General features: G+C 30.0%; 2 protein-coding genes across 3 annotated transcripts; one reads left to right on the top strand and one right to left on the bottom strand.

Annotated features, from left to right (window-relative positions):
* Positions 1–16,908: 16,908 nt before the first annotated feature.
* LOC130947457 (non-specific lipid transfer protein GPI-anchored 14-like) lies at positions 16,909–18,384 on the bottom strand. 2 transcript variants are annotated; one of them, XM_057876163.1, is made up of 3 exons: positions 17,924–18,317; positions 17,316–17,417; positions 16,909–17,239 (listed from the first exon to the last, which is right to left on the bottom strand). In XM_057876163.1, exons 1-3 carry the CDS (start codon positions 18,243–18,245, stop codon positions 17,115–17,117), a joined length of 549 nt encoding a protein of 182 aa, XP_057732146.1. In that variant the 5' UTR covers positions 18,246–18,317; the 3' UTR covers positions 16,909–17,114. The 2 variants fall into 2 exon arrangements, with proteins under 2 accessions (XP_057732146.1, XP_057732147.1); XM_057876164.1 differs by lacking the exon at positions 17,316–17,417 and having other exon boundaries at positions 17,924–18,384.
* A 1,624-nt stretch (positions 18,385–20,008) lies between these two features.
* On the top strand, positions 20,009–23,119 carry LOC130947456 (receptor-like protein EIX2). The gene has a single exon (XM_057876162.1). The coding sequence runs from the start codon at positions 20,140–20,142 to the stop codon at positions 22,894–22,896; it is 2,757 nt and encodes a 918-aa protein (XP_057732145.1). The 5' UTR covers positions 20,009–20,139; the 3' UTR covers positions 22,897–23,119.
* Positions 23,120–24,931: the final 1,812 nt, after the last annotated feature.

Below are 24,931 nucleotides of genomic sequence, written 5' to 3'. Positions count from 1 at the left end.
TGACTACGTAAATGATTATTTAAAAGAATAGTTATAATTATATGACTATATAAAACGTTTTATACTGTCAGTATATCAAAATTAAACTCTTATAAAAATTTAGATAAAATTCTATTTTAGGGCATAGTATTTGAATTTTAATTTATTTTTCAAACATTTTATTTTTATCTTAAATACCTTATTTTTTTATATTTTTTCTATTACTATTTATAATTATGCTACGCATATATTAAAATTAATTATTAATATAAAATATATGTTAGAATATAAAATATATATTGAGAATGAGTTAAATAATACATTAACTTATTTTAATGTACAAATAATATTTTTAATTTTTGGATTGGACAAGGACAGAATGCCGTGTGAGCTATGATTAATTGACAATTTGACAGTCTTAATTTAGAATCTAAAACGGTGAAAATGTTGTGGTTTCTTATTGTTTGGACTCACATTCTCTTCCCGTTTGTTGTCTAAATACTTTTTTTTTTTTGGCTCTCATCATGCAAAATAAGTATCATTTATTATATAATTAAATGTATATAAAAAATTAGTTATTAATTAATCATCTATATATAATACACATTAAAATACATTTAATATATTGAAAATATATTAAAGCAACGCATGCGTGGATGCATGGTAGTTAATTTTCCTTTGGATATTTACATGACATTTTTAATAAGTATAGCTATCGTAGTATCGTTGTTCAAATGTTTAATATTTAGGAAGCAGTGGGGTTTCCATGATTGTTCTTGTATCCGCTTTGTTGATTGAGATAAGAAAACAAGCCAATATTCTCGCATTACATTGATGAAATTCTCTGAAGTCTGAACCCATATATATGTCACGGAAAATTTTTTAAAATAAAATAAAATAAAATAAATTGAATGCTCCGCCTGCTAACTTCCTTCCCTGATTTACATATAAATTGAGAGGACTAGGAGCCAGTAACTTTTGTAATTTATAGCAATTAAATAATTATCAATAAAATTTTAATAGTGTGAGATTAATATAAGATTTTATCTAATAACTTACTTTTCTTTATTAATTACATGCTGACTAAAATTTAATAAAATTGTTGATACCTTAACTTTTTCATAAATCGATGTGCGACTGTGGGGTACTTTCATTTTGCAGCAAAACCTGTGAATGGTATCTCCATTTTGCACGCCACACAAAAAAAGATATATTTATAAATAAAATTGGTTTAATTTGTTTTGTAAATAAATTAAAAAAATTATGTATATAACTTTTAACTGTTATAATATCACTTAATATAGTGTTAGTCTAGATATTTTATATCAGAATTAATTAAAACTGTTAATTGATTATAGTTACTAATTAATTAGAGTTAATTTTTAGTTAGCATTTATATATATCTTTAATTAGGAGGTAATTAAATTTTTGAGGCACTTTATTGTATATTGAAGTAGTATAAAGAGAGAGTATAAATTCATTTTATAGTTATTTTTTATTATTTTATTGTTATTCAAAATATAGATTCTATCTTTATCAATCTCTCTTTTATCCTATTCAAAAAAAATATGTAAACTTACATTTTTACTATATAATTCACCTTAATATTTTTGTGATTTTCCATAGTTCTTGAGTAAAAAATCTCACGTATCCTTTTGTTCTTTTTTCTATTTTTTTTCTTTGGCACCCATCATCAACCTACAATTTCTTTATGATTCTGAATTTTGTCATGGTACGATGAAAGTGCCAGCATAGATTAAATTTGGAATTTTAAAAAACAACATTTCATAAGAAGATTTATCTTTTAAAACTGAATTAAGTAATCAATTAATGAGGTAGGCAGTATGCCCAACTGCATAAGTCCAATAACATTTAGAAATTGAAAAATAAAAAAATAGTGTTCTAGCCATACTTAATAAGTGTTGATGCTTTCATTTAATCACTTTAGTTTATTGGGATATTTTTACACATAATGTTTAATGCATAATACTTTCTTTAGTTAAAAAAAATTGTGAAATTAAAATTCAAATTCATTGTCCAATCTAAAATATTTTATAATTTTTTTAAAATGTGTTTGAATATATGCTACAAATTTTTTAATCAACAATTGAATTTTAGATTTTATTTTCATAAAATAGAATCAGGTAAATTGACTTTTGTCGTCGATCACAGTTAAAAAATATTTGTGTCTAGCAATTAGGGAATAACATAAGAATCTCAAACATTAACATGTATCAAATCAAAAATTTTATTAGATTTTGTAACGCTTTATAAAAAAAAAGTTTTTTTTGTTTTGTATAATGACAGAAATTACAAGACTTCTTACAATCTATATTATTAAAGAGAGGATATTTTCTCTTTATTACAAACATCTTATCTGTAGGGAGGTATATGTTCGAGTCTAAAATACCATGTTTTTGTATTATTTTATACTCTACGTTATGCTGTTATATAAGATAGTGTATTTGTATTGTGAGATTCAATTGATGGTTCAATGTGTGTAGCTAGGGTGAAATGTGAGTACAGTTTTATGTGGCACCTGTGAATCTAGCGATGTGATTATCAAAGTATATTGAAGCAAATTGTCATATCGATTGAGATAAAGTTCGTGAGAGTGTTCTTAAGCTATTATCAGTAACTTTAGTCAACCAAACAGCAAACCTCTCTAATCAACTAACACAGCAGATCTTTTCACTAAGACTATGTGGCATCATGACTTTCTCCAAATTAAGATTATTAAATATTCACACTCCTAATTTAAGAAAAATATTAGCTAAAATAATGTCATCGAACATAGTATTAGTCTAGATATTTATACCACAGTTAGTTAAAACTATTAACTGACCATAATTACTAATAACTAAGGTTAGCACTTATATATATATATATATATATATATATAGTTAGGAGGTAGTTAACATTTTTGTGATTTTACTCTTTATTTCTTTAGTAAAAAGTCTCACATTCTCGTATACTTATTCACTCTGCTTTTCTTCTTTCACACTCGTCATCAACCCGCAATCTCTTTATAGTTTTGGATTTTGTCAATAACCTGAAATTTAAGAATTAATGGTCAAATTAGTTTCTAAAAGATGGGTCATTCTCCAAATTCGTCTTTGATCAATCAAATTAGTCTTTCAAAAATTATAAATTAATCATTTTTGTCCTTTCGTCACTCAATTAATAATTTTTACCAACGATTGATGGTATAAAACTTTAACTGACAGCATACATGATACTTAATATTTTCAATTGGATACCGAACAAATATATTTATAAAAATCTATCAATTTAGTCTATTTTTTCAATTATCCAAATCCTAATATAACTTAACGACACTAAATTGATAAATTTTTATAAATATATTTATTCAACATCTAATTAGATATGTTATGTGTCATGTATGATGTGTATTAATGCTCTATATCATCGATCATTAATAAAAATTACTAATTGATGAGTGATAGAAGGACATAACTTATTTTTTAGGAACTAATTTAATTATTAACTCTATAATTTAATTTCATTAGTAAAATTTCTTGTACTAATGATGAACAGACTTCTTAAGTAGCTAGGGACGAAAGATGAGAGAAACCTTTTCTGAAGTATACCATCCGTGTATTATTGACCTCAAAACATATGAATCAATGCCAAATTAAAGATGCCCGAATTTCATTGTCTGACAGCCTCAAGTTATGAGCCTCTCTATATATAAAAGCTAAGATTTGGACATGTTAAAGTGTGAGAGATAAAATTAACTAATGATTTTATAGTTAACAACAACATATATAAAACTATATATGTATGTGTGTGATGATTTGAATTTCTAATTCTTCTTATCAACTAGTACATCTCTGTTTAGTGAAATAAAAGTTAAGGTAAAATTAGTAATATTCATGATGTTACCAGAATTTGGACATGGTTTTAGATTTTTTAAACATTTATATGGTATAAGTTGGTAATTGAATGAATGTGACAAAGTTAGGTAGTGTGGCCAATAGCAAGAGATTCAGAGCTGTGAGTGGTTTATGTGGTAACATGTCCATGGAGTTGGCATGGCACACACAACACAATGAGGTTGCCTTATTGGGAACATAAAGGTTATAATTACTTTGATGATACTCTATGCCTTCGGAGATTGTGAAAGGTTAAAGGGTTTGGAGTAACTTAAACAATTTCATCATTCTCTTTTTTTCTCTTTGTATAAACCTTGCTAAGCAACAACTAAACTTGACATTTGACATTAATTCTAAGCAAGAGTTATATTTATGAGGGACATGGAGTTTTTTTTTTCAGTCTTTTTTTAGTCGAAATTATTTAGTAATAAAAAAGTCTGAACTTATTTTATTTAGTTTATCAAAAAAATCTAACTTTATTTAAGTATTTGTTATTGGTTGCTAAACTAAGAGTTTGATGTAAATTTTACACTAAGCAATGTTAGGGGGCCAGTAATTTTTGTGATTGTTAGCCATCAACTAGCCATCAATGATGATTTGATGGTGTGAGATTGGTGTGAGATTTCATCCAATGGCTCACCTTTCTCTGCTGGTTACATGATGGCCAAAATTCAATAAAATTGTTGGCTCCCTAGACTTTTCCGATAATAAATATTTCATATCATAAAATCACTCATCCCAAAAATTTAAGCTGATTTTAGGGTTCATCAAAGATCGAAACTTACGCTGATAGAAAAAGATAACACTAATAGTTATATCTCTAATATTCTCTAAACCTCCATTCTATTGTACACATTGTATAAATATTCTATTGAGTCATTGTACTTTCTGGTTAAGATAAGAGTCACATAACTTACAACCATAGGGTGAGAATCGAAATAAGGGGCTGCCCAATTATATCATAGATAGAGGATAGGGTTAAGAGGGGTGAAATTGGCAGTGTATAATTATTTTTTTTTGAAATGTTTGCTTTGTTTGTTTGTAGTTTGTACTACTTTTTTAGTTTTTTTTTTTTTTTAAGTGATATATTAATTACTGTTTTGATTATGGAAATTAAGAAAGGGTAGAGTTAGCAGGTTACCGAGGAAGAGGAGGTGGGTGTGTTTTGGGAATAGAGCAAAAGAAAATTGTGACATGTGCTGTGAGTGAGAGGAGTTTTTGGAATAAATTAGGGCACAGGTAACGATTTGGGAGATTATATACAATTAAGGGTTTAGGTTTTGACTGTTTTCATGCAATTGAGCTGCACGAGGCTTATCTCTCATAAATGTCACTAAATTTTAGGGTTGAGAACCTTTATGGCTGGCACCTATCATTTTCCAAGTATTTATTTTAAATAAGTATGTGTTATAAAGACATTAATTGAAGTACTTAAAAGAGAGAGTTTATATGAACAAATTAAATTATTTAAAATTTTAATATATTTGTAATATATTTATGAAAATTAAAAAAAAAATTTACTAATAATAATCTGAAATCCGGACAAACACTTAAATCGATTCTTAAAAAATTTCATATTTGCTAGAGAATTAATTATTTGTTTATCATATTAAAATTTTGATTGAAAATAATAAAACAACTAAATTTATTTGACTGAATAATTCTAAGAACTTCTAAAAAATAAAAATGATTAAAAACTAAAATATTTAATTTAAAATTTTTGAGACTAAATTAATTATTTCGTCTAAATCTAAATAATATCCTGAAAAGTGAAAACCATGTTAATAAATTATTTGTTTAAAAAGCATACAGTTCCCATCCAATTTTTTTTTAAGTTTTATTCAAGATTATACATATATATTTCCTTTCCTTGGAAAGGCAAGGTGTTTTGTTTTGGACTTTTCCATCCAGAGACAATATATAACGACAAAAACTTACCCAGTTTAAAGGATTTTAAAATTATGTTAAAGTTGAGTCTGCATTATTTTAATGTCACGCACTAAAATCTACAATTTTTTTTTTTTTTATCGAACTTAAAATTTTGTGTTCGGCTATCATCTCTTTCCAATATGTACTTTAAAATAGCAATTCTAATAATATATTTACTTAAAAATTGACGAGTGTGTTAAAAATGAGCTAATATGTGTTAAACTTAATTCAACTAAGCTCAATAAGAATAATAAGCTTAACTTAGGCACGAATTAGTGTTAAGAAAGTTCAGTTAATTATTTGTAATATATAAGTCTAGTCTATATCCTGAGCTTGAGCTCAAGAAGATAATATCCTATATACTCAATTTATAATATAAGAATTAGATTTAATAATAGATACATGTGTAAATATATAGTAAAAATTCTACTTATATACATGTTATTAAATTAGAAACTGCAAATCTACATTTCAATTTATAAGTATAAAAAGCTAAGCGAAGAATAAGCTCAGCTGGTTTAACAATTTAGCTAAAACTTCACTCTCAATCTAAACAACTTAACGCGTGAAGAGTTGTTAACAAATCAAATTTTGATCGGAATTTTTTTGTGTTTTTTCGGGTCTTCTATATCATGGTAGGGAGTCAATGTGAGCGGTAAGGCGAAGTTTTTAGTCAGTTTAAAATTTATAACATCAGTCGTGCATAAATTTACAGCGTTATTTAATTCGTTTTTGTTATCATTTTATTGATTTTTCTTTGGTTGTTGAGTTTTCGAGATGTGTGTTGAATTAGAATGTTTTTCTTCATCTTCTTGATGCTTATTGTCATTATTTTTAATCCGAGCATTAGTTAGCTCGACTATTTAATTTGCTATTCGTGATTTTCTTCCGCCATGCACTAATTAGCTTATTGTAATTCCGTTATCATTCGAAGAAGTTCGGATGGTGTGGGGAAAGGCAGGTTAGCCATGAGCAAGTGTGGGAATTTTGGAACCTATAGAAAGAATGGTTTTTGTTTCGAGGCCCCACGGTGGGAGCCAATCGTTCTTGTAGAGGTTGGTCGGTGTATAACTCGTCCGCTAATTAATACTTGTAAGCTTTCCGTCAAGATGAGGTATATGTTGGCAATGAGAGAACAAGGGGCAAGTACCTGCAAAAGGCACTCCGACGCTCAAGTCAATAAGTGAGTAATAAGTTTTGTAGAAATGTAATGAATAGAACAATCTTCTTACCATGTCCTTTATAACAGAAATGAAAAGTAACCGTTGTATCTTTGAGTACTAATGATGTTTTAAGTCGAGAGTAATAGCTAGCATACCTGACGTTTTGGTACTTGTTTGAATGTCAATTATTGACGGCTAATCTATAATATTTATGGTTGAGTTATAATTTATAACTGATATATAACGGTCGTATCACATATTTTCAACCAATCCTATAACTTTCAATTGTATTATTATCATTTTTAAGATTGATTTTTGAGTATTATAGTAGTCTCTTAATCTCTTTTCTATAGTAACTTAACAAATAAAATGATGAACTAACATTTCAATACCATATTGGACACTAATAAAATAAGAATTCCGCTAGGGAGATAATGGACTATTTGTATGTCATGTTACCATTCATCCCAAAAGTTTCAGCTGATGAGAAAATATAACACTAATGATTATATCTCTAATACTCTATAAACCTCTATTGTACACATTGTATAAATATTTCATTGGCTCATCATACTTTTCCATAAAATAATATTGTCTACTTTACTTTGACACCTAATAAAAGCATACGTAATGTTGTGTTGATATATGTTGACATGTAAAATAGTTTTGCATATATCGAAATAATATTACATCTGTTTCATTAAGAAGCTAAAAACAAATGACATCGTTCAGTGTCAAATATGGTATTGGAATATTGGTACATCACTTTATTTGTTGAGTTATTGTCAAAAAGAGGATTGAAATATTACCGTAATACTCGAAGATCAATATTAAAAATAATAGAAATATTTGATAACTAAAGAAAATTGGTCAAAAATAGCCATAACTTGTTTTATTTAATATTTATTAATTATTACGATAATTAATGAATGTTAAATAAAATAAATTCTGACTATTTTTTTTTTGTTTTCCTAGCATTAATAGTGCAACTAAAACTTTAAGAATCAAATCAATATATGATGTGAATCTCAAAAACTATTTTAGAGTTTTATGTTAGAATAAATAATTTTTATTAATTCAAATAATCTATATTGAATCACCAAAAATTATATATTACAGTGTGGAAGCGTATCTGTATTTATAAAAGTGATAGACAAGTTGTCTTAGTTTTTTTCAACCAAAATCTTTTGTATTATTGATAGGACTGAATTGTAACTCTTCTGATGTGAAAAAAACTAAAGAGGCGGCTTTAGTATGTTGGGACTGAACCCTGAAGTCATTATTTATATTTGAACATGACATTTATTAAACTCTAAAAGTCCAAATAAAAATAGTATATAAAGTCTAAAAGATAGTTTCTGATTTTATTTTCATTTCATTCTAAATCAAAAATAATTATGACTTATTTAATTTAGTATTTATAACAATAAATAAGATCATTCTTATATAAATTATTTAATTTAAAATAATATAATTTATAATTATAATTAATATATATATTATTCATAAATAAATTAAAAATTAAATTATTTTTTAATATTTAATATTAAAATATTATATCCTGGCTCAAAACTTTAAAAAGAAAAAAAATGTACAGATTCTCTATATTATATACTCCACACCACTTATTAATCCATTTTCTATCAATGTTGAATTTCACCTCTCAATATCTTAATAACAAAATATAGTTAAATTAAGAGTAAAGTATCGTTTTTATCCCTAATGTTTAGGGTAAGTCTTATTTTTGTACCTAACGTTTAAATCGTCTTATTTGTATCCCTAACGTTTATAAAAGTGATTCAATGTTATCCTATTATCAATTATACTAACAAATCTGATTATATTTTTCAATTATTCTCAACTGGATGTATTCATTCTCAATTAGGTCTCACTTGGATGTGTTCGATTTTAATATTATACCCACTATTTGTGTTTAGATTCAATTTTGTCCCTAGAAAAGTGAATTATATAAATGTTATAGGAATTAGTTTCAACTTTTGATGAGCTATTTTTCAGAATGGATCATCGATTCTATTCCAGACATTTGTATTCTAATTTCAAGAAGAGATTTTTAAAACTCAAACTAAAGCGTTCATGATGTGTAATTTACCAAATCTTCTAATATATGTGCGTTCTTCTTGTAACGTGTAGTGTATTTCTTATGTATTTTTTTTTGTCAAAAAATAAGGAGATTTAAATTGAGAACTTCTTAATTAAATATAAAAAGATTATATTATTTAAGGTATAATTTATTTGGCTCTTTATGTATTATATTTACGTATATGATAAATTATATCTCATATTAAAGATGTAATCAAGCTAATTAATACAGATATCTTGGGGCTATATATGTCCATTTGAATAGTGCCAAGATCAATTAAACAATAAATAATTTATGGGAGAAAATATTAAATATTTTGACCCTGCGACTTTGCAGTCCTCGCAAAGAGTCACTCGGAAAAAGTTCAACAGTTTGCTACTTTGCTTTAATGCGCCGCTACATATATTATACAGCATATATAATTATAGAATATATAGTATAGTACAATATTATAAACTATTATCCATATAAAAATATATTATTGAATATATATTTCTAGTTGAATTACACTATGACTAATAATGCTGGATATAACTAGTGTATAAAAAAAATTTGTTAAATGTGTTAATTGCATTCGGTGGCATATCCTGATTAGACATGAGTGAATCCGTTGAGAGAAGAAGCTGGACTTAAAAGCAACCAAAGACAAACCTTGGAAACAGGAAACATAATTAACTTTATATATATATATATATATATATATATATATATATATATATATTTTTTTTATTAGCTAAGGTTTGGAAAGGAGGGGGGTGTTTGTTTTGTCCTTTGTTTATTTTAGCATACAAGGTTTAATTTATTTATTTTTTTTCGCTTTATGCTCAACTATATAAAATTATAAACATCTTTCTCTATACTAAGCAGGGTTAGTTCACCTATAAAATATAGTAGACTGCTTAATAGTATTAAAAAATAAAAACCCTAACCAAATAGAGGGTCTTGGGTTCCCTTATTTTCCGGGGTGCTATCTCAAAAAATGAAAATATATGTTGAGTATGCACCAACAATGTACTTTGAATTCTTGATGAGGTAAGAAATTATTTTGAATTCTTGATGAGCATTATTACTGTTATCTTTATTGTTTTAATTAATATATATATATTCTGATCATACTAAGGTTAATTCAATTTTACATAGAGCCCCAAACCCTATACTTGTAAATTGTAATAGGCTTCCAATTTGGTCACCCTGATTCTTTGTGGATCAGTTCTCTCATTTTTAATGAATTAATAATTACTTTCCTTTTTACTCAAATTTGTTAGCTACTTAAACAAAAAGATTAGACTTACCAAATATATGTGTAAGAGTTAAAAAATCCAAACAGAAAGAACACAAGATATTGACTTGAGCAATCAATTCCTAAATACATGGGTAAGAGAAAGCAAATTCTTAAATAAAGTAAAGTATTTTATTAAGGATTATGATGGAGCAAGATGTTAAAAAACTCTTGGAAATTTGGAAATTTTGATGGACCAAGATGTATTTTCCTTTTTAGTCATACAAACACACACAGAGTCACATACTAAGATGTTAAGTGCCCTTTTTATGTTTGAGTTGGAAGAATTCTTGCCAGAAATAGGGAATTGGATTGTGGTGCAGGTAATTGAGTTTAAGGGTTGGGCTTCAAATGGTAGTGAGAGGCAAACTTTTTCTTTTGTTTTTATTTTTGGGCCTGAAATATGACGAATAATCCATGGGTATTCATATCAGAGGAAGTATAGAGAGTAATGAAGTATCTATACAATGTATACAACGAAGGTTTAAGAATGTTTGAGAAAGTATAGAGAGTAATGAAGTATCTATACAATGTATACAACGAAGGTTTAAGAATGTTCGAGGAAGTATAGAGAGTAATGAAGTATCTATACAATGTATACAACGAAGGTTTAAGAATGTTCGATTCAATAGGATATCCGATGTTCATTATCTTGGTTATTCTGGATAATATGGGTATATTGTATTTAAAAAATTAGTAGTATTTTATTTTGGATGTTTATTTTTTAACTCATACTGGACTATCTAAATAAATAGCCTATTGTACACATCGTACAAATACTCCATTAACTCTTTAGCGAAATTCTACATATCATCATTATATTATATTATTATTCAATAGCAGGTTAAAATATATTCTAACGTGTATGTAAATAAACATAAAGATTAAAATGTACTAATTCAAGAACATATAAATTTATATATAAAAAGAAACAATTACACTTATTAAATAAGAAAATTTAATAGTTATAATTAATATATTTTTTATGAGTTAGATGATATTTTGATTTTTTTAATTTTATTTTAGTTTATAATTAAAAAGGATTAATCTAAACTGTCTCACAACAAAAAAATTTTAGGAGCATAATGGCGGACACTAATAGGTACGATACTAAACAACCACGGTGAAAAAAACCGACTCTTGCAAAAAAAAAATTATTGAATTCTAATTTCACAATGATTTATTCTACAAATTTAAAACAATTCCATTTACTTATTTTTTTATTTTTTTTTTTATGTTTAACATGTGCATTTTCTTTTAAATTGTGATAGATTTAATTACGTCTGACGAGGATATCAAAAATTTTGCATTATCAGACATAAAAGACATCATATCATGCATTCTTATAGAAAGAGCTTGTAAGAATATCCTTCAATGTCAATTTTTTTTAGTAATAATTACTCATTACAGGATAAACGACTAATAATAGACAAATTCAGTTGTGACAGACGACAATTAGAGACTTTAACATCATTGATGTTGTGCACGGTGATTATGGAATAAAAAGAAGCTTATGACAGGGTTATGAGGGCAATGAATAAATCCGAGGAAAGATTTTTTTTTTCTTTATAATCATGGTGGTTGCAGCAAAACATTTCTGTACAACTTGATGTCAGTAAAGTTACGTTAGAAGGTAAAATAGTACATAATGTGGCTTCCAGTTGAATAGCATCGCTTTTCTTACCAAATGGTAGGACTGCATACTCTAAATTCATGATACCTTTAACTGTAGATGAATATTCTACGTGCAATATTCGACAGGACTCACCCCTTACCAAATTGTTAATAGAGACAGATTTAATAATCTGTGATGAAGCACCTGTGCCTAGCAAGTATATTTACGAGGCACTGGATAGATGTTTGAGAGATATTATGAGGTACACATCAATTGCTAATGTCGAGCGTCCATTTGGAGGGAAGGTGATTGTACTCGGTGGAGACTTTAGACAAATATTGCCTGTAACTACAAGAGAATCTCGACAGGATATAGTGCGCAAAACCATAAATTCTTCATACCTTTAGGAGTCTGCTGAAGTTCCACGACTGTCAAGGAACATAAGACTAACTATGGGATGCAAAAATGATAACCAACAGGAAATCAAGGAATTTAGTGATTGATTGTTAACATTGGTGATGGCCTACTAAGAGATAACCTAGATGGAGAGTCAAAAATTGAGATTCCTATAGATGATAGTTTTATATTCCAAACAGGTATTTGATGAAAGGAAAAGGACACATACCAATTAGATTGAAGGATGGTTCTCTAAGTTATATTTCTGATGTTTTCTATGCTCCTAAACTTGATTACAATTTACTAAATATGGGGCAATTATCTGAGAAGGGATATAAGATGATAAGTTATCGTGGATATTGCACTGTGTTTGACAACAACGGAAGGTTCATAGATAAAGCAAAGATGACTTCAAACAGAATATTTCTGTTAAAAATTCAACATGTTAATCCATCTTGCTTGAATTTTGTGATACTTGATGATAACTGGCTGTGGCATATGCGGTTTGGACATTTTTATTTTTCTGGCCTAAACTATCTGTTAAGAAAAGGACTTGTTTCTGGTCTACCACGGGTTCATATTCCCAATTGTGTTTGTGAGATTTGTCAACTGGAAAAGAAGCACAGAGATTCATTCCTTACAGGAAAGTCATGGAGAGCCAGAAAATTACTTGAAATTGTGCATTCAGATCTCTGTTCTATAGAGATTCCAAGTAAAGGTGGTAGCAGGTACTTTATCACTTTTATTGATGATTTTAGTAGATATACATGGGTATACTTTCTGAAGCAAAAATTAGAAGTATGTGATGTCTTTAAGACATTCAAGGCGTTTGTCGAAAAACAAAGTGGCTGTAAAATCAAAATCCTCAGAATAGACAGAGGAACATAATATCTTGCATGTTCAGAATACTTTAAGTAACATGGAATTCAACACCATCTAATAACTAGATATACTCCTCAACAAAATAGAGTTGCTAAAAGAAAGAATAGAACCATCATGGATATGGTTAGATGCATGCTCAAGACAAAACAAATGCTTAAAGAGTTTTGGGTAGAAGCAGTCGCACCAGCAATTCATATTTTAAACAGGTGTCCAACAAAAAGTGTTTGTGATAAAACTCCAGAGGAAGCTTGGAGTGAAAAGCGGACTTCCATTCGTCATTTTAGAATCTTTCGGTGTATCACTTATTCCCACATACCAGATCAATTAAGGAAGAAGTTAGATGACAAAGGCGAAAAGTGTATCTCTATCGGCTGTAGCACAGACTCAAAAGCATACAAGTTCTATAATCCAGAAACAAAGAAAGTAATCATCAGCAGAGACGTGACGTTTGATGAGAAAGGCATGTGGGACTGGGACACAAAGACAGAAAAGCAGTCGATTGTAATTTCAAATACATGTGATGATGAAGAAGAAAGACAACCAGACACAACCGAACAACCAGAATCATCTAAAAGACCTAAAAGAGAGCGGAGACTACCTGCTAGATTAGCAGATTATGAAGTTGGCAATGACAACAATCCGTCCGATGAAGAAATAATAAATGTTGCTCTATTTTTAGATTGTGGGCCCTTGAACTTTGAAGAAGCTTCTAAAGATAACAATTGGAAGAAAGTAATAGATGAAAAGATTCATGCCATTGAAAAGAATGACATATGGGAGCTAATAGATTTACCAACAGATAAGAAGCCGATTGGAGTAAAGTGGGTTTACAAGACTAAGTACAGACCCATTGGTGAAGTTGATCATTTCAAGGCAAGATTAGTTGCAAAAGGATACAAACAAAAGCTAGGTATTGATTAATTTAAAGTATTTGCTCCTGTTGTTAGATAATACTATTTGTATGATTATTTCACTCTCAGCTCAAAATAAGTAGAAGACACATCAGATGGATTTTAAGTCAGCATTTCTAAATGGCACTATAGAAGAAGAAGTGTACGTTGAGCAACCTGCAGGATAAAAAGTTTTTGGAGAAGAAGATAAAGTTTATAAGTTGAAGAAAGCTTTGTACGGGTTAAAACAAGTACCAAGAGTGTGGTACAAGAAGATTGATTCTTATTTCACTCAGAATGGTTTCAAAAGATGTCCATTTAAGTATACACTTTATATCAAGTTCGTTGAACCTGGAGATATCTTGATCATGTGTCTTTATGTTGACGATTTAATCTTTACTGGTAACAATTTGAAGATAATTGCAGAATTCATGGAGGCTATGATAAATATTTTGAAATGACGGATATGAGCTTGATGTCTTATTTCCTTGCATCAAAGTTCTTCAAAAAGATAATAGAATTTTCATTTCTCAGAGAAAATATGCAAATGATATTTTGAAGAAATTTTAGATGGAGCACTCAAAACCAGTTTCTACTCCGATCGAAGAGAAATTAAAATTATTGAAAGAAGATAAAGGAAGAGCAGTAAATCCCACATACTATAAAAGCTTGATTGGAAGTCTAAGGTACTTGATTGCGACCAGACCAGATATTGTGTTTGGAGTTGGTTTGCTTAGCAGATTTATGGAGGAGCCTTGTACCAACCATTTGCAAGCGACAAAACGGATTTTTCGATATATCAAAGGTACTTTAAATGATGGTATTTATTATGAAAATACTAATGAAGTGAATCTTGTCGGTGGGCTAGAGATATAGAAACAAGAAAAAGTACTTCGCGATTTATATTTCATCTTGGTTCTGGTGCAATTTCATGGTCATCAAAGAAACAACCAGTAGTAGTACTCTCTACAGCAGAAACAGAATATATAGCAACAACAAATTGTGCAACGCAAACAGTTTGGCTAAGAAGAATTCTTGAGGAATTAAACGAGAAACAAAGTACTCCAACGACGATATTTTGTGATAACAAGTCATCTATTGCACTTTGCAAAAATCCTGTGTTCTATAGAAGATCGAAGTATATTGATATTCAATTTCACAAAATCAGAGAGTTGGTGAATGAAAAAGAAGTTTTAATTGAGTACTATTCTACTGAAGACCAAGTTACAGATATATTTATAAAGCCACTGAAGACCGAGTTATTTACAAGTTAAAAGAGATGCTTGGAATGATTAACTCTATAAACTTGATTTAAAGGAGGTAATGTTAGAAAATTAAATTAAGTGGTATGCAAGTAAGTGAGTAACAAAAGTTTAGAAAGTCAAAGGCAGAATTCAATTTGAATTCAAAGTGGTTACAAGTTCATGGTTCATCACCAAAATTTTACAAACTTTTTGTGCTATCAACTTGTACAAGTTGAATTCAACATAGAAGACTCTACAATATTCATTAGCATGCACTGTAATTAATTTATTGTCACCACCTTTGATTCTTAGCAATTAAAAAATATTATTTTGATTAAGTAGTTGCCTATAAATAGGCTTAAACTCATGTACTATAAGTGTGTTTCTTGAAATGAAAAAAACATGATTATGAGAAGTGTTCTTTTATTCTGAGTGTTGGTGAGTTTGAGAAATTAAAAATGTGGTAGCATTATTATGTGAGTAAGTAATTCTGCGGTTAATATAGTGTGGGTATTATCAGTGACGGACCCAGAAAAATTTAGTTGTGGGAGCAAAAAAATAATAAAATTTAGGTATAAATATATTTTTTTTGGTTCTTCACAATATCCAATAAGTTAAGAACTAATTTATTATGACTTTGAGTTTCATTTAAGAGGGCCAATGAGTTGCTACACACACTAAATGAAATTCGAACTCCCAACATTTATTTAAGCGGACAATTAAGCTAATCACTTGACAAACTCAAATTTGTTTAGACATATTTAAAATTTTAAATTAGAACTATCTATACATATTGATAAGAATTAGAAACATACACACAATCACTTATTATAGTATTTAAAATAATAAAAAGATAATTTTACTCAGTATAATATTCAAAATAATAAAAAAATAATTTATGATGACTTTTCTTTATTTTTAATATGACTAAATATTATTTTTTTATATATATTCCTAAATAATTATTTTACTTTTTATTATCTCATATTTTACTATAAGTGTGTTCCTTGAAATGAAAAAAACATGATTATGAGAAGTGTTCTTTTATTCTGAGGGTTGGTGAGTTTGAGAAATTAAAAATGTGGTAGTATTATTACGTGAGTAAGTAATTCAGCCGTCAATATAGCGTGGGTATTATACTTACACTCAGTCATAATCCTTGGCTTCGCAACTGGTTTTTGGAAAATTCTTGGGGTTTTGTATTTCAAAAAGAATTAGAGGTATGTTTGCTTTGGATATGTGGTCAAGATAGCAGACAAGATATATGTTGCAGTTGTCTTGAAAGCAGCCAAACTAAAGGAAATGGTGCAGAGGAACCAACAAGTAAAACTTGAAGTTTGAAGTTTAGTTTTCACCATCCTCATCCATAGTTCACTTAATGTTTAATGAGATTGTTAGTGTGATTAGTCTTTCCTTTTATGCCTAGTTTTTTTTGTGTCTGGTTTGTGTATACTTGATCTTCTGCTTGGTGAGACTTATAAATAAATTATTTATTATTCAATCATTATGTTCTGTATTATCCATATAAATAAAATGATACAAATACACTCCCTTTTATTTGGACATCATCACAGGTAGGCAAAATTCTGGGAACAAAAATAAAGAACCAATAATAACAACAGAGCTACTGCAAAATTTTAGTCTCTTGTAATCCGGTGCCAGCAATCTTTTACATTATACATTTTCAGATGATGTGAAAAGGGTAACATAATTGACATTTTTGGTGCTATTTGAGCTAGGCTATATAGAAAACCAAAGTAGAAGCCCTGCAAGAAAACTTCTCTGTCCCTTATTAGATGCACAGTTCTTTGCAGTTGCCGTTTCAGTTGTATCCTTGTTTTTCCCATTTTGGGAACTTCCTTCAGCTGAATATAATTATCATGTTAAGCCTAAACAAGTGCAAAACCAAAAAAAGAATATGTACTTTGACATTATAGTTACCAGAAGGACTAGGAGAGGGAGTTTTAGAGCTGCCATTTGAGTTCGGATCAGGATTATTAAAAGATTGAGCTTCAGCTGACTTAGGATCCAAGTGCAACAGTGCTGCTCAAACAATTCCAAACTCAAAGTTCTCAAAACACAATCAATAGCTTAAACTTTAAGAACTAAAAGCTATTTCAGATATCATTGAGTCCTTGTGTGTGTTAGGTAGTTAGTTAAATATTAGTTTCTAGTTGAGTACTCTCATCACCATGTAACTATGACCCAAACTATTTCTTTTCTTTTTGATAAAATTGTGAAAGAATAGGAAAAGAAAAGATGAAGAAATTTTATTGATTGTTGATTATTGAATTCTATTGAAGTGTATTGTAAACTATGAGGGTAAAACTAAATATATATAGAATATTGTCCTATGAAAGATAAAAGCAAATAAAGATAAGATAAGAACAACTAAAGATAAGATAATAAAGACTAAAATCGTAATTGAATTTATGTATTCTGTTGGGCTGAATTTGTGGGCCACGAGACTTTTTTATTGTTGTCATTGGCTAAGGTGGAAGAGTAGTTTAATACTTTTAATCATAGAAAGAGGGATTGGTTAAACTTACCAGGGCACTGTGAGAAATTGTCAGAAGCTTTGCAAAGAGAAGGGAGACCAAGTGCAAGTGTGATATTAATCTTCAATCCAAGGTCAGGATCATCCCTGTCTTTGAGGATAAGACAGACACATTTTTTGTTGTTCTTTAAGGATTCTATGAGGCCACTGCAACAATCTGATGTGGGAGCATTTGCATCACCACCAAGATATGGCAAACATGTTGCAGTATTTGTTAGTTGTTCTGCACATTTTTGTTTCTCTTGTGCTGAGTCCCCCATTGCATTGCTGATTAATATCAATGCTATTGTTATTAACACTAACTTAGAATCCATATTCAATTATAGAGAATGAATATTGGTGGAGGTAGATTATAATTTTAAAGTTATGTAAACTATTTATATAGAAATTGTGGTTTATTAAAAGGTTATATATGTAATGTTAGATTAGAAAAGTCTATTTGGATGGGAAAGGAGACTAGTAGATGATATAATCATTTCAGTTTTGTTTTCAATTTTTTCCACTACTTAAATTGTCCATTAATAAGTTCTATTACTTTCTAGAATAAAGCAATTTCTTTCATAGGAGTTTCTATGATTTTTGGTGTGAACAAAAGACTATAATCAAAGAGATATATCATATGATCATATAACTTAACATTCTATACATACAAACAGCAAGGTACTAAAACAATGTGTTTTACTCTATCCCCTATTTTCAAAATATGCAATTCAATTTGATCCTTGATTAATCATTCAAAAAGAGATTTAATTTGTATGGTAGTGCAGGCGCAGCCCATGTGACTTTTATAGTCTGCAGAATTCATTATACAACCTGCCAAAACTAGAGAATGTGTAGTGTAGTGGAAGACTTTATACACCAATTTGTCTCCATAACTCTTTCACACTACCACCAAAAAAAGTGGATTGAATTTCTTTTCCCCTTTTTATTTTCATAGAAAATCATACAAGCAGTTATGAATTTTTGTTGAACAATCAGCATTGTTCAAAAGAGGAAAGTAAATGAAGAGTGAGAATGACTAGATATAGTAGATACTATACTAGATAATAGGATAACCTTACAATGAGATCAAGCTAGCTTATTATGCAGAACATATAAACCACATTTATCAAACTAAACTATGCACTTTGTTATATATAACTTATAGAAGATTGAATAGAGAGAAAAGCCGTGTGAAATGAGCATCAAATGGTGTTAGGATTTCCATGAAAAATAGTATGAATATTATTAGAACAAATTGGAAAACTAAATGTGGAATTTGTAATCATGGTTTTTTCTGATTGACCACAGAAAATGCAAGTTGTACTAAATGGGGTTGGTAATGGCCCTACCACTGCCATTAGACAAACAAAAAAAAAAGTATAAAAAGAAAAAGTCTTTAAAATAGAAATGTTTCTTAAGCATAATAATGTCTAACGTATTATTTTTCCACCATAAATATATTCAAATGATCAAGTAGTAGTTGTAGTGAGTGTCCTAATCATAACTTGAAGTTTGGTTTTCTTTCCCCAATAAAATGCAAGTAAAAATCAGGAGTCCATGAAGTCAAAGTGTGCAACCGGGAGATTCCACCGTTGACTGGAAAAGTGATGAACCACTTCATAATTCAGATATGAGGATCACAAAAAAAATGTTGAGCTATGTGTACAAATATATGTAAAATTAAGGTAGAAACTCACGTACAATTTAATTATCTTCGTATAAAGTTGATAGTTGAGAACACTATTAAATGATTTAACATATTTGACTAAATTATCATCTAATGATTCTCGACTATAGATTTCACAAGAAGGCAACAACAGCATGTGAAATCTCACCAACAATTAACAAGCACTAGCGTGCAATTTGCTGTTTATACAAAGAAAAAGAAAATATTATTTTTCATTTTTAGAAAAGAAATACCAGGTGGATAAAGATTGGAGTTGGTTAAAAGTTTGTATAAGAGTAATATTTGCAAAATAAAGTGTGACAGCATAGCAGATTTTTTGCTCCAACTCCTTAATAAAAGTAAAAGATAAAAGATAAATACTTGTACTATACACATATTATTCACATTGACATATTCAGAAGCATTTCAAAGTCATATATGTGATAGATATGTTATAGACTAATAATTTCACATATAAACTGCACTACACTTATGTGTTAAGCAGCCACTATTACTATATAGTATACACAATAATATTCCTTCTGGTTTAGCAATTGATCATGGCATCCCCATATGCAACTCAATCTCTTCTCTTGATTCTGTTCATCATTCTAACAACCTTCCTTCACTTCAGTTTATGCATGGTGAAAAGGCTAAACATGACATGCAATGAGAAAGAAAGGAATGCACTCCTCAGCTTCAAGCATGGACTCTCAGACCCTTCCAACAGGCTCTCATCATGGTCTAATGAAAAGGACTGCTGCAGATGGCTAGGAGTTCGCTGCGACAACATCACCGGCCGAGTCGTGGGACTCAATCTCAGCACCCCGCTCAACTCACCTTACATGGAGTTGAGTGGTGAGATTAGTCCTTCCTTGCTTGAACTAGAATCTTTGATTAGCCTGGACTTGAGTTTGAACTATTTTGTTCATACTCAAATACCAAGCTTCTTTGGCTCAATGAAGGGACTAAGATACTTGGACCTTAGCTTAAGTGGATTCATGGGACTAATCCCTTATCAGCTAGGAAATCTTTCAAACTTGCAGCATCTTAATCTTGGATACAACTATGCTCTTCAAGTTGGTAACCTTAATTGGATTTCAACCCTTTCTTCATTACAATACCTTGATTTGAGTAGTACAGACCTACATAAAGAACTTGATTGGATTCAAGTTTTTGGTGCACTTCCTTCCCTTTCAGAATTGCACTTGGAGAATTGTCAAATTGATAACTTATCACCATCAAAAGGGAAAGCCAACTTCACAAATCTCCAAGTGCTTGATCTTTCAAACAACAATCTCAATCAAGGGATACTTTCATGGATTTCTAATCTCAGTAGAACTCTTGTGCAGCTCGATTTGCGAAGTAACTTTCTTCAGGGTGAAGTCCCTGAGATGCTATCAAGAATTCAGAACTTGCAGAGTCTTGTCTTACAAGGAAACCAACTCAGTGGGGAACTTCCAGATTCATTAGGCAAGCTTGAGCATCTTGAAGTCTTGGATCTCAGTAACAACACCATCACAGGTCCTATTCCATCATCATTGGCAAATTTATCATCCTTGAGGACGTTAAATCTCGGTCACAACCAACTCAATGGGACAATTCCAAAGAGTTTTGGATACTTGAAAAACCTTCAGGTATTAAATCTTGCTTCAAATTCTTTGACAGGTGGTATGCCTGAAAGTCTAGGAATTCTCTCAAATTTGGTGACATTAGACCTTTCATCAAATTTGTTGGAAGGACCAATGAATGAATTGAATTTTCTAAAACTTTCCAAATTAAAGGAACTTCGAATGTCATCAACAGAACTATTTTTCAGTGTCAATTCTAGTTGGGTGACCCCTTTTCAACTTGAATATGCTTTGATGAGTTCCTGTGGAGTAGGTCCTAAGTTTCCAACATGGCTTAAGAGGCAAAGTTCTCTCAGGGTCTTGACAATGTCCAAATCAGGTATCTCAGACAAGGCTCCAATTTGGTTTTGGAATTGGACTTTGCAGCTCGAATTCCTGGATCTCTCTAACAATGAGATAAGTGGAGATCTATCTAATGTCTTCTTAAATTCCGGCATTATAAATTTGAGTTCTAATCTATTCAAGGGTCTATTGCCAAGTGTGTCTGCAAATGTTGAAGTGCTGAATATTGCCAACAACTCAATCTCAGGACCAATTTCTCCTTTCTTCTGTGAGAGGATGAATGGTAATTATACTAACAAGTTAGCCGTGCTCGATGTTTCGAACAATCGCTTATCCGGTGATCTTGGTCAATGTTGGATGAATTGGCAAGCTTTAATGCATTTGAACTTAGGCACAAACAAATTGTCTGGTGAAATTCCAAACTCCATAGGGTACTTATCTGGACTAGAGTCTTTGTTGTTAGATGACAATGCCTTTTCTGGATCAGTTCCTTGGACAATGCAAAATTGCTCAATGTTGAAGTTCATTGACATGGGTGACAACCAACTTTCTGATACATTACCAGCATGGATATGGGAAATGCAATCTCTAATGGTTCTTCGCCTTCGATCCAACAAGTTCAAAGGAAGCATTAATCAGAACATGTGCCAACTTTCCTCCCTCATTGTGCTGGACCTTGCCAACAATTCCCTCTCAGGAACAATTCCAAGTTGTTTGGATAGCTTGAAGGCAATGGCTGGTGAAGATGACTTCTATGCCAACCCTTTGAAATACTACTATGGATTTGATTTCAACTATGATAACTACAAAGAAAGTCTTGTTTTGGTTCCAAAAGGAGATGAATTAGAGTACAGAGACAACTTGATCCTTGTGAGAATGATTGACCTCTCAAGTAACAAGCTATCTGGGGCTATTCCAACAGAACTTTCCAAGCTATCTGCGCTGCGGTTTCTGAACTTGTCTAGAAACTATTTGTCTGGAGAGATACCCAATGACATGGGTAAAATGAAATTGTTGGAGTCCCTTGATCTCTCATTGAACCAAATTATGGGTGAAATCCCTCAAAGCTTGTCTGATTTGTCCTTTCTCAGCTTCTTGAACCTATCATACAACAACTTATCAGGTATGATCCCAACAAGCACTCAGCTTCAGAGCTTTGAGGCACTTAGCTACACAGGTAACCCTGAACTTTGTGGTCCTCCTTTGACAAGTAATTGTTCTAGTGGCCAAGAGTTGTTGGGTGCTGGTTCTGTTGAACATGCTGATGGCATTTTCTTTGATACATCTGACTTTTACAAAGCTATGGGAGTTGGATTTGCAGTGTTATTTTCTTTAACAGAACTTTCAGGCATGCTTATTTTCGTGTTCTTAATCACTTGGATGATCTTGTTTATGTTTCCATAGTCTTGAAGATAAGAAGGTTGATTGCTAAATTATAAGTTTACATTCTAAGAAGTGTGTTATCACAAGGTTGTCTTTGTTAATATAGTGAAATGGTGTCATTTCTGTTTTTATTTACTTTCATTTGTACTCAAAGTTCTTGGATGTTTGGGAAACTGAGAATGTACCTCTGCAGTTAAGATTTTGCTTTATGCTAATTTCCTTCAGTAACTAAAGCTAAAATTTCAAGGTGTCATTGAAGTGAATATATTCATTCCTAACATATTGTTTTTCTGGGTGACTATCATTCCTAACATATTACCACTATGTAGTAGTTTCTTGCTAATTTCCTAAAGGAAAAGCTATTTGCAAATTTATTGTCGATAATAATTAATTATTATATTTTAATTACAATTAGCATTAATATGTATAAAGAGATATATCTATAAAGAATTAAAGACACTTTTATTCATAAAAAATATATTTTTATTAGACACATTCACAAAGACACTTCTATTAAATACAATTATAGATAAGAGTTGGCAGAAGTTGGTAGAATATTTATTGATTACGTAGCGGGATTGTTTTAAATTACAACAATATTTAAAATAATAAAAATTATTTACAACAAAATAGTGTTGTAAATACATTTAATTATATATCGTTAGGTTAATAAAAATAATTATTTTTTTATTGACAGTCTAAACCGTTCTTCAATGTGTAAAACATTTAATATTTAATAATTTAGGCTTTAATAGGTCGCCTACAAAGTAAATTGGGAGATAAATTTTTTGGCCATTTAACAAATATTTGTTTGTTAACAAATACATATAAAAAAATGTTATTTGTTGTTTAAAATTTAGTCTTTGTTCAGTTTTTTGAAAATTTTATTATTATTTATTAATTTAAATATTTATTTTTATAGTACTAATGGTTCAAAAAATAAAAAATTTATTTTTTCTAAATTGAATAAATAATAATATTTTAAAAAATATCTAATTGCTCTAATACATATATGGATACATGCATGTACATAAATGATACATGTGTATATAATATATAGAAAAAATATAGATAAATAGTTTTTAACTAATTAATTTTAAATAACTGTAATTAATAATAATTAATTTTATAATTTTAAAAAATAAATTTAAATAATTATTAATTAATAATCATTAATTAATATAAAGTACAATTTAAAAATATTTGTTCACTGCTTATTGTTGTTGTAATATGTATATACTGATGATGGGAGCAGGCGCAGGCAGAGGTGGAAGAAAGAGTAGCGGAAGAGACAGCAAAAGAGTTGGAGAAGGAGGTCCGACGCATGCTGATGTTGAAGGTGAAAACTTGTTGGACGAGGCAAGAAAATTTTCTAAGGCACATCTCATCAAAGAAACAACAAATAAACATCGAAAAAGTCTAGGTCCAGCAGTTTTATTGAATTTTGGCCAGCATGTAACCAGCAGAGGAAGGTGAGCCATTGGATGAAATCTCACACCATCAAATCATCATTGATGGCTAGTTGATATTTAACAATCACAAAAATTGCTGGCCCCCTAGCATTGCTCATAAACATCGCCGATAGTAAGTTATCACAAAAGGTGACTCATGCACTTGAACTTCCTTATAACCCAAGAGTCCATAGACTAGAAGCTCGATGGTTCATTGAAAATTATGATGAGAAACAACCCCACTTATTCAAAGTATATTATTCATATCTATTCATTATTGGCTTCTCCTTTACTTAATTAGCTTATTCATTTTCAAATATATTCAATTACAGATGGGATGTGAATGCGGTAAACACTCTTCCAGACTACATGAAATTGATCTTCTTAGTACTCTTCAATAGTGTCAATGGCATGATTGCCTTCCTCATCTCGCAAAATTGCTGTATTAAAAATAATAACTGATGTGGTGAATGTTATCAGTGGTGTGAGTTGTGCAAAGCATTCCGGCAAGAAGCAAACTGGTGCAACAAGAAAATCATTCCGCCGTTTTATGCCTACCTACAAAATGCATCAATTTCGTCGTCCGGCGAGGTGTTAATTGCTCC

Source organism: Arachis stenosperma, chromosome 9 (genome assembly GCF_014773155.1).
Source record: "Arachis stenosperma cultivar V10309 chromosome 9, arast.V10309.gnm1.PFL2, whole genome shotgun sequence".
NCBI classification, from domain to species: domain Eukaryota; kingdom Viridiplantae; phylum Streptophyta; class Magnoliopsida; order Fabales; family Fabaceae; genus Arachis; species Arachis stenosperma.
The sequence above is the reverse complement of the archived record's forward strand: the minus strand, read 5'-3'. Positions and strand labels throughout refer to the sequence as shown.

What these genes read in the sequence shown, in the direction of transcription:
- LOC130947457 (XM_057876163.1), bottom strand. Translation starts at nt 18,245, where the DNA reads ATGGATTCTAAGTTAGTGTTAATAACAATAGCATTGATATTAATCAGC. An exon ending in CAATTTCTCACAGTGCCCTG is followed by an intron (nt 17,418 to 17,923) that starts GTAAGTTTAACC and finishes TTGTTTGAGCAG; the next exon opens with CACTGTTGCACTTGGATCCT. An exon ending in TCCCTCTCCTAGTCCTTCTG is followed by an intron (nt 17,240 to 17,315) that starts GTAACTATAATG and finishes AATTATATTCAG; the next exon opens with CTGAAGGAAGTTCCCAAAAT.
- LOC130947456 (XM_057876162.1), top strand. Translation starts at nt 20,140, where the DNA reads ATGGCATCCCCATATGCAACTCAATCTCTTCTCTTGATTCTGTTCATC.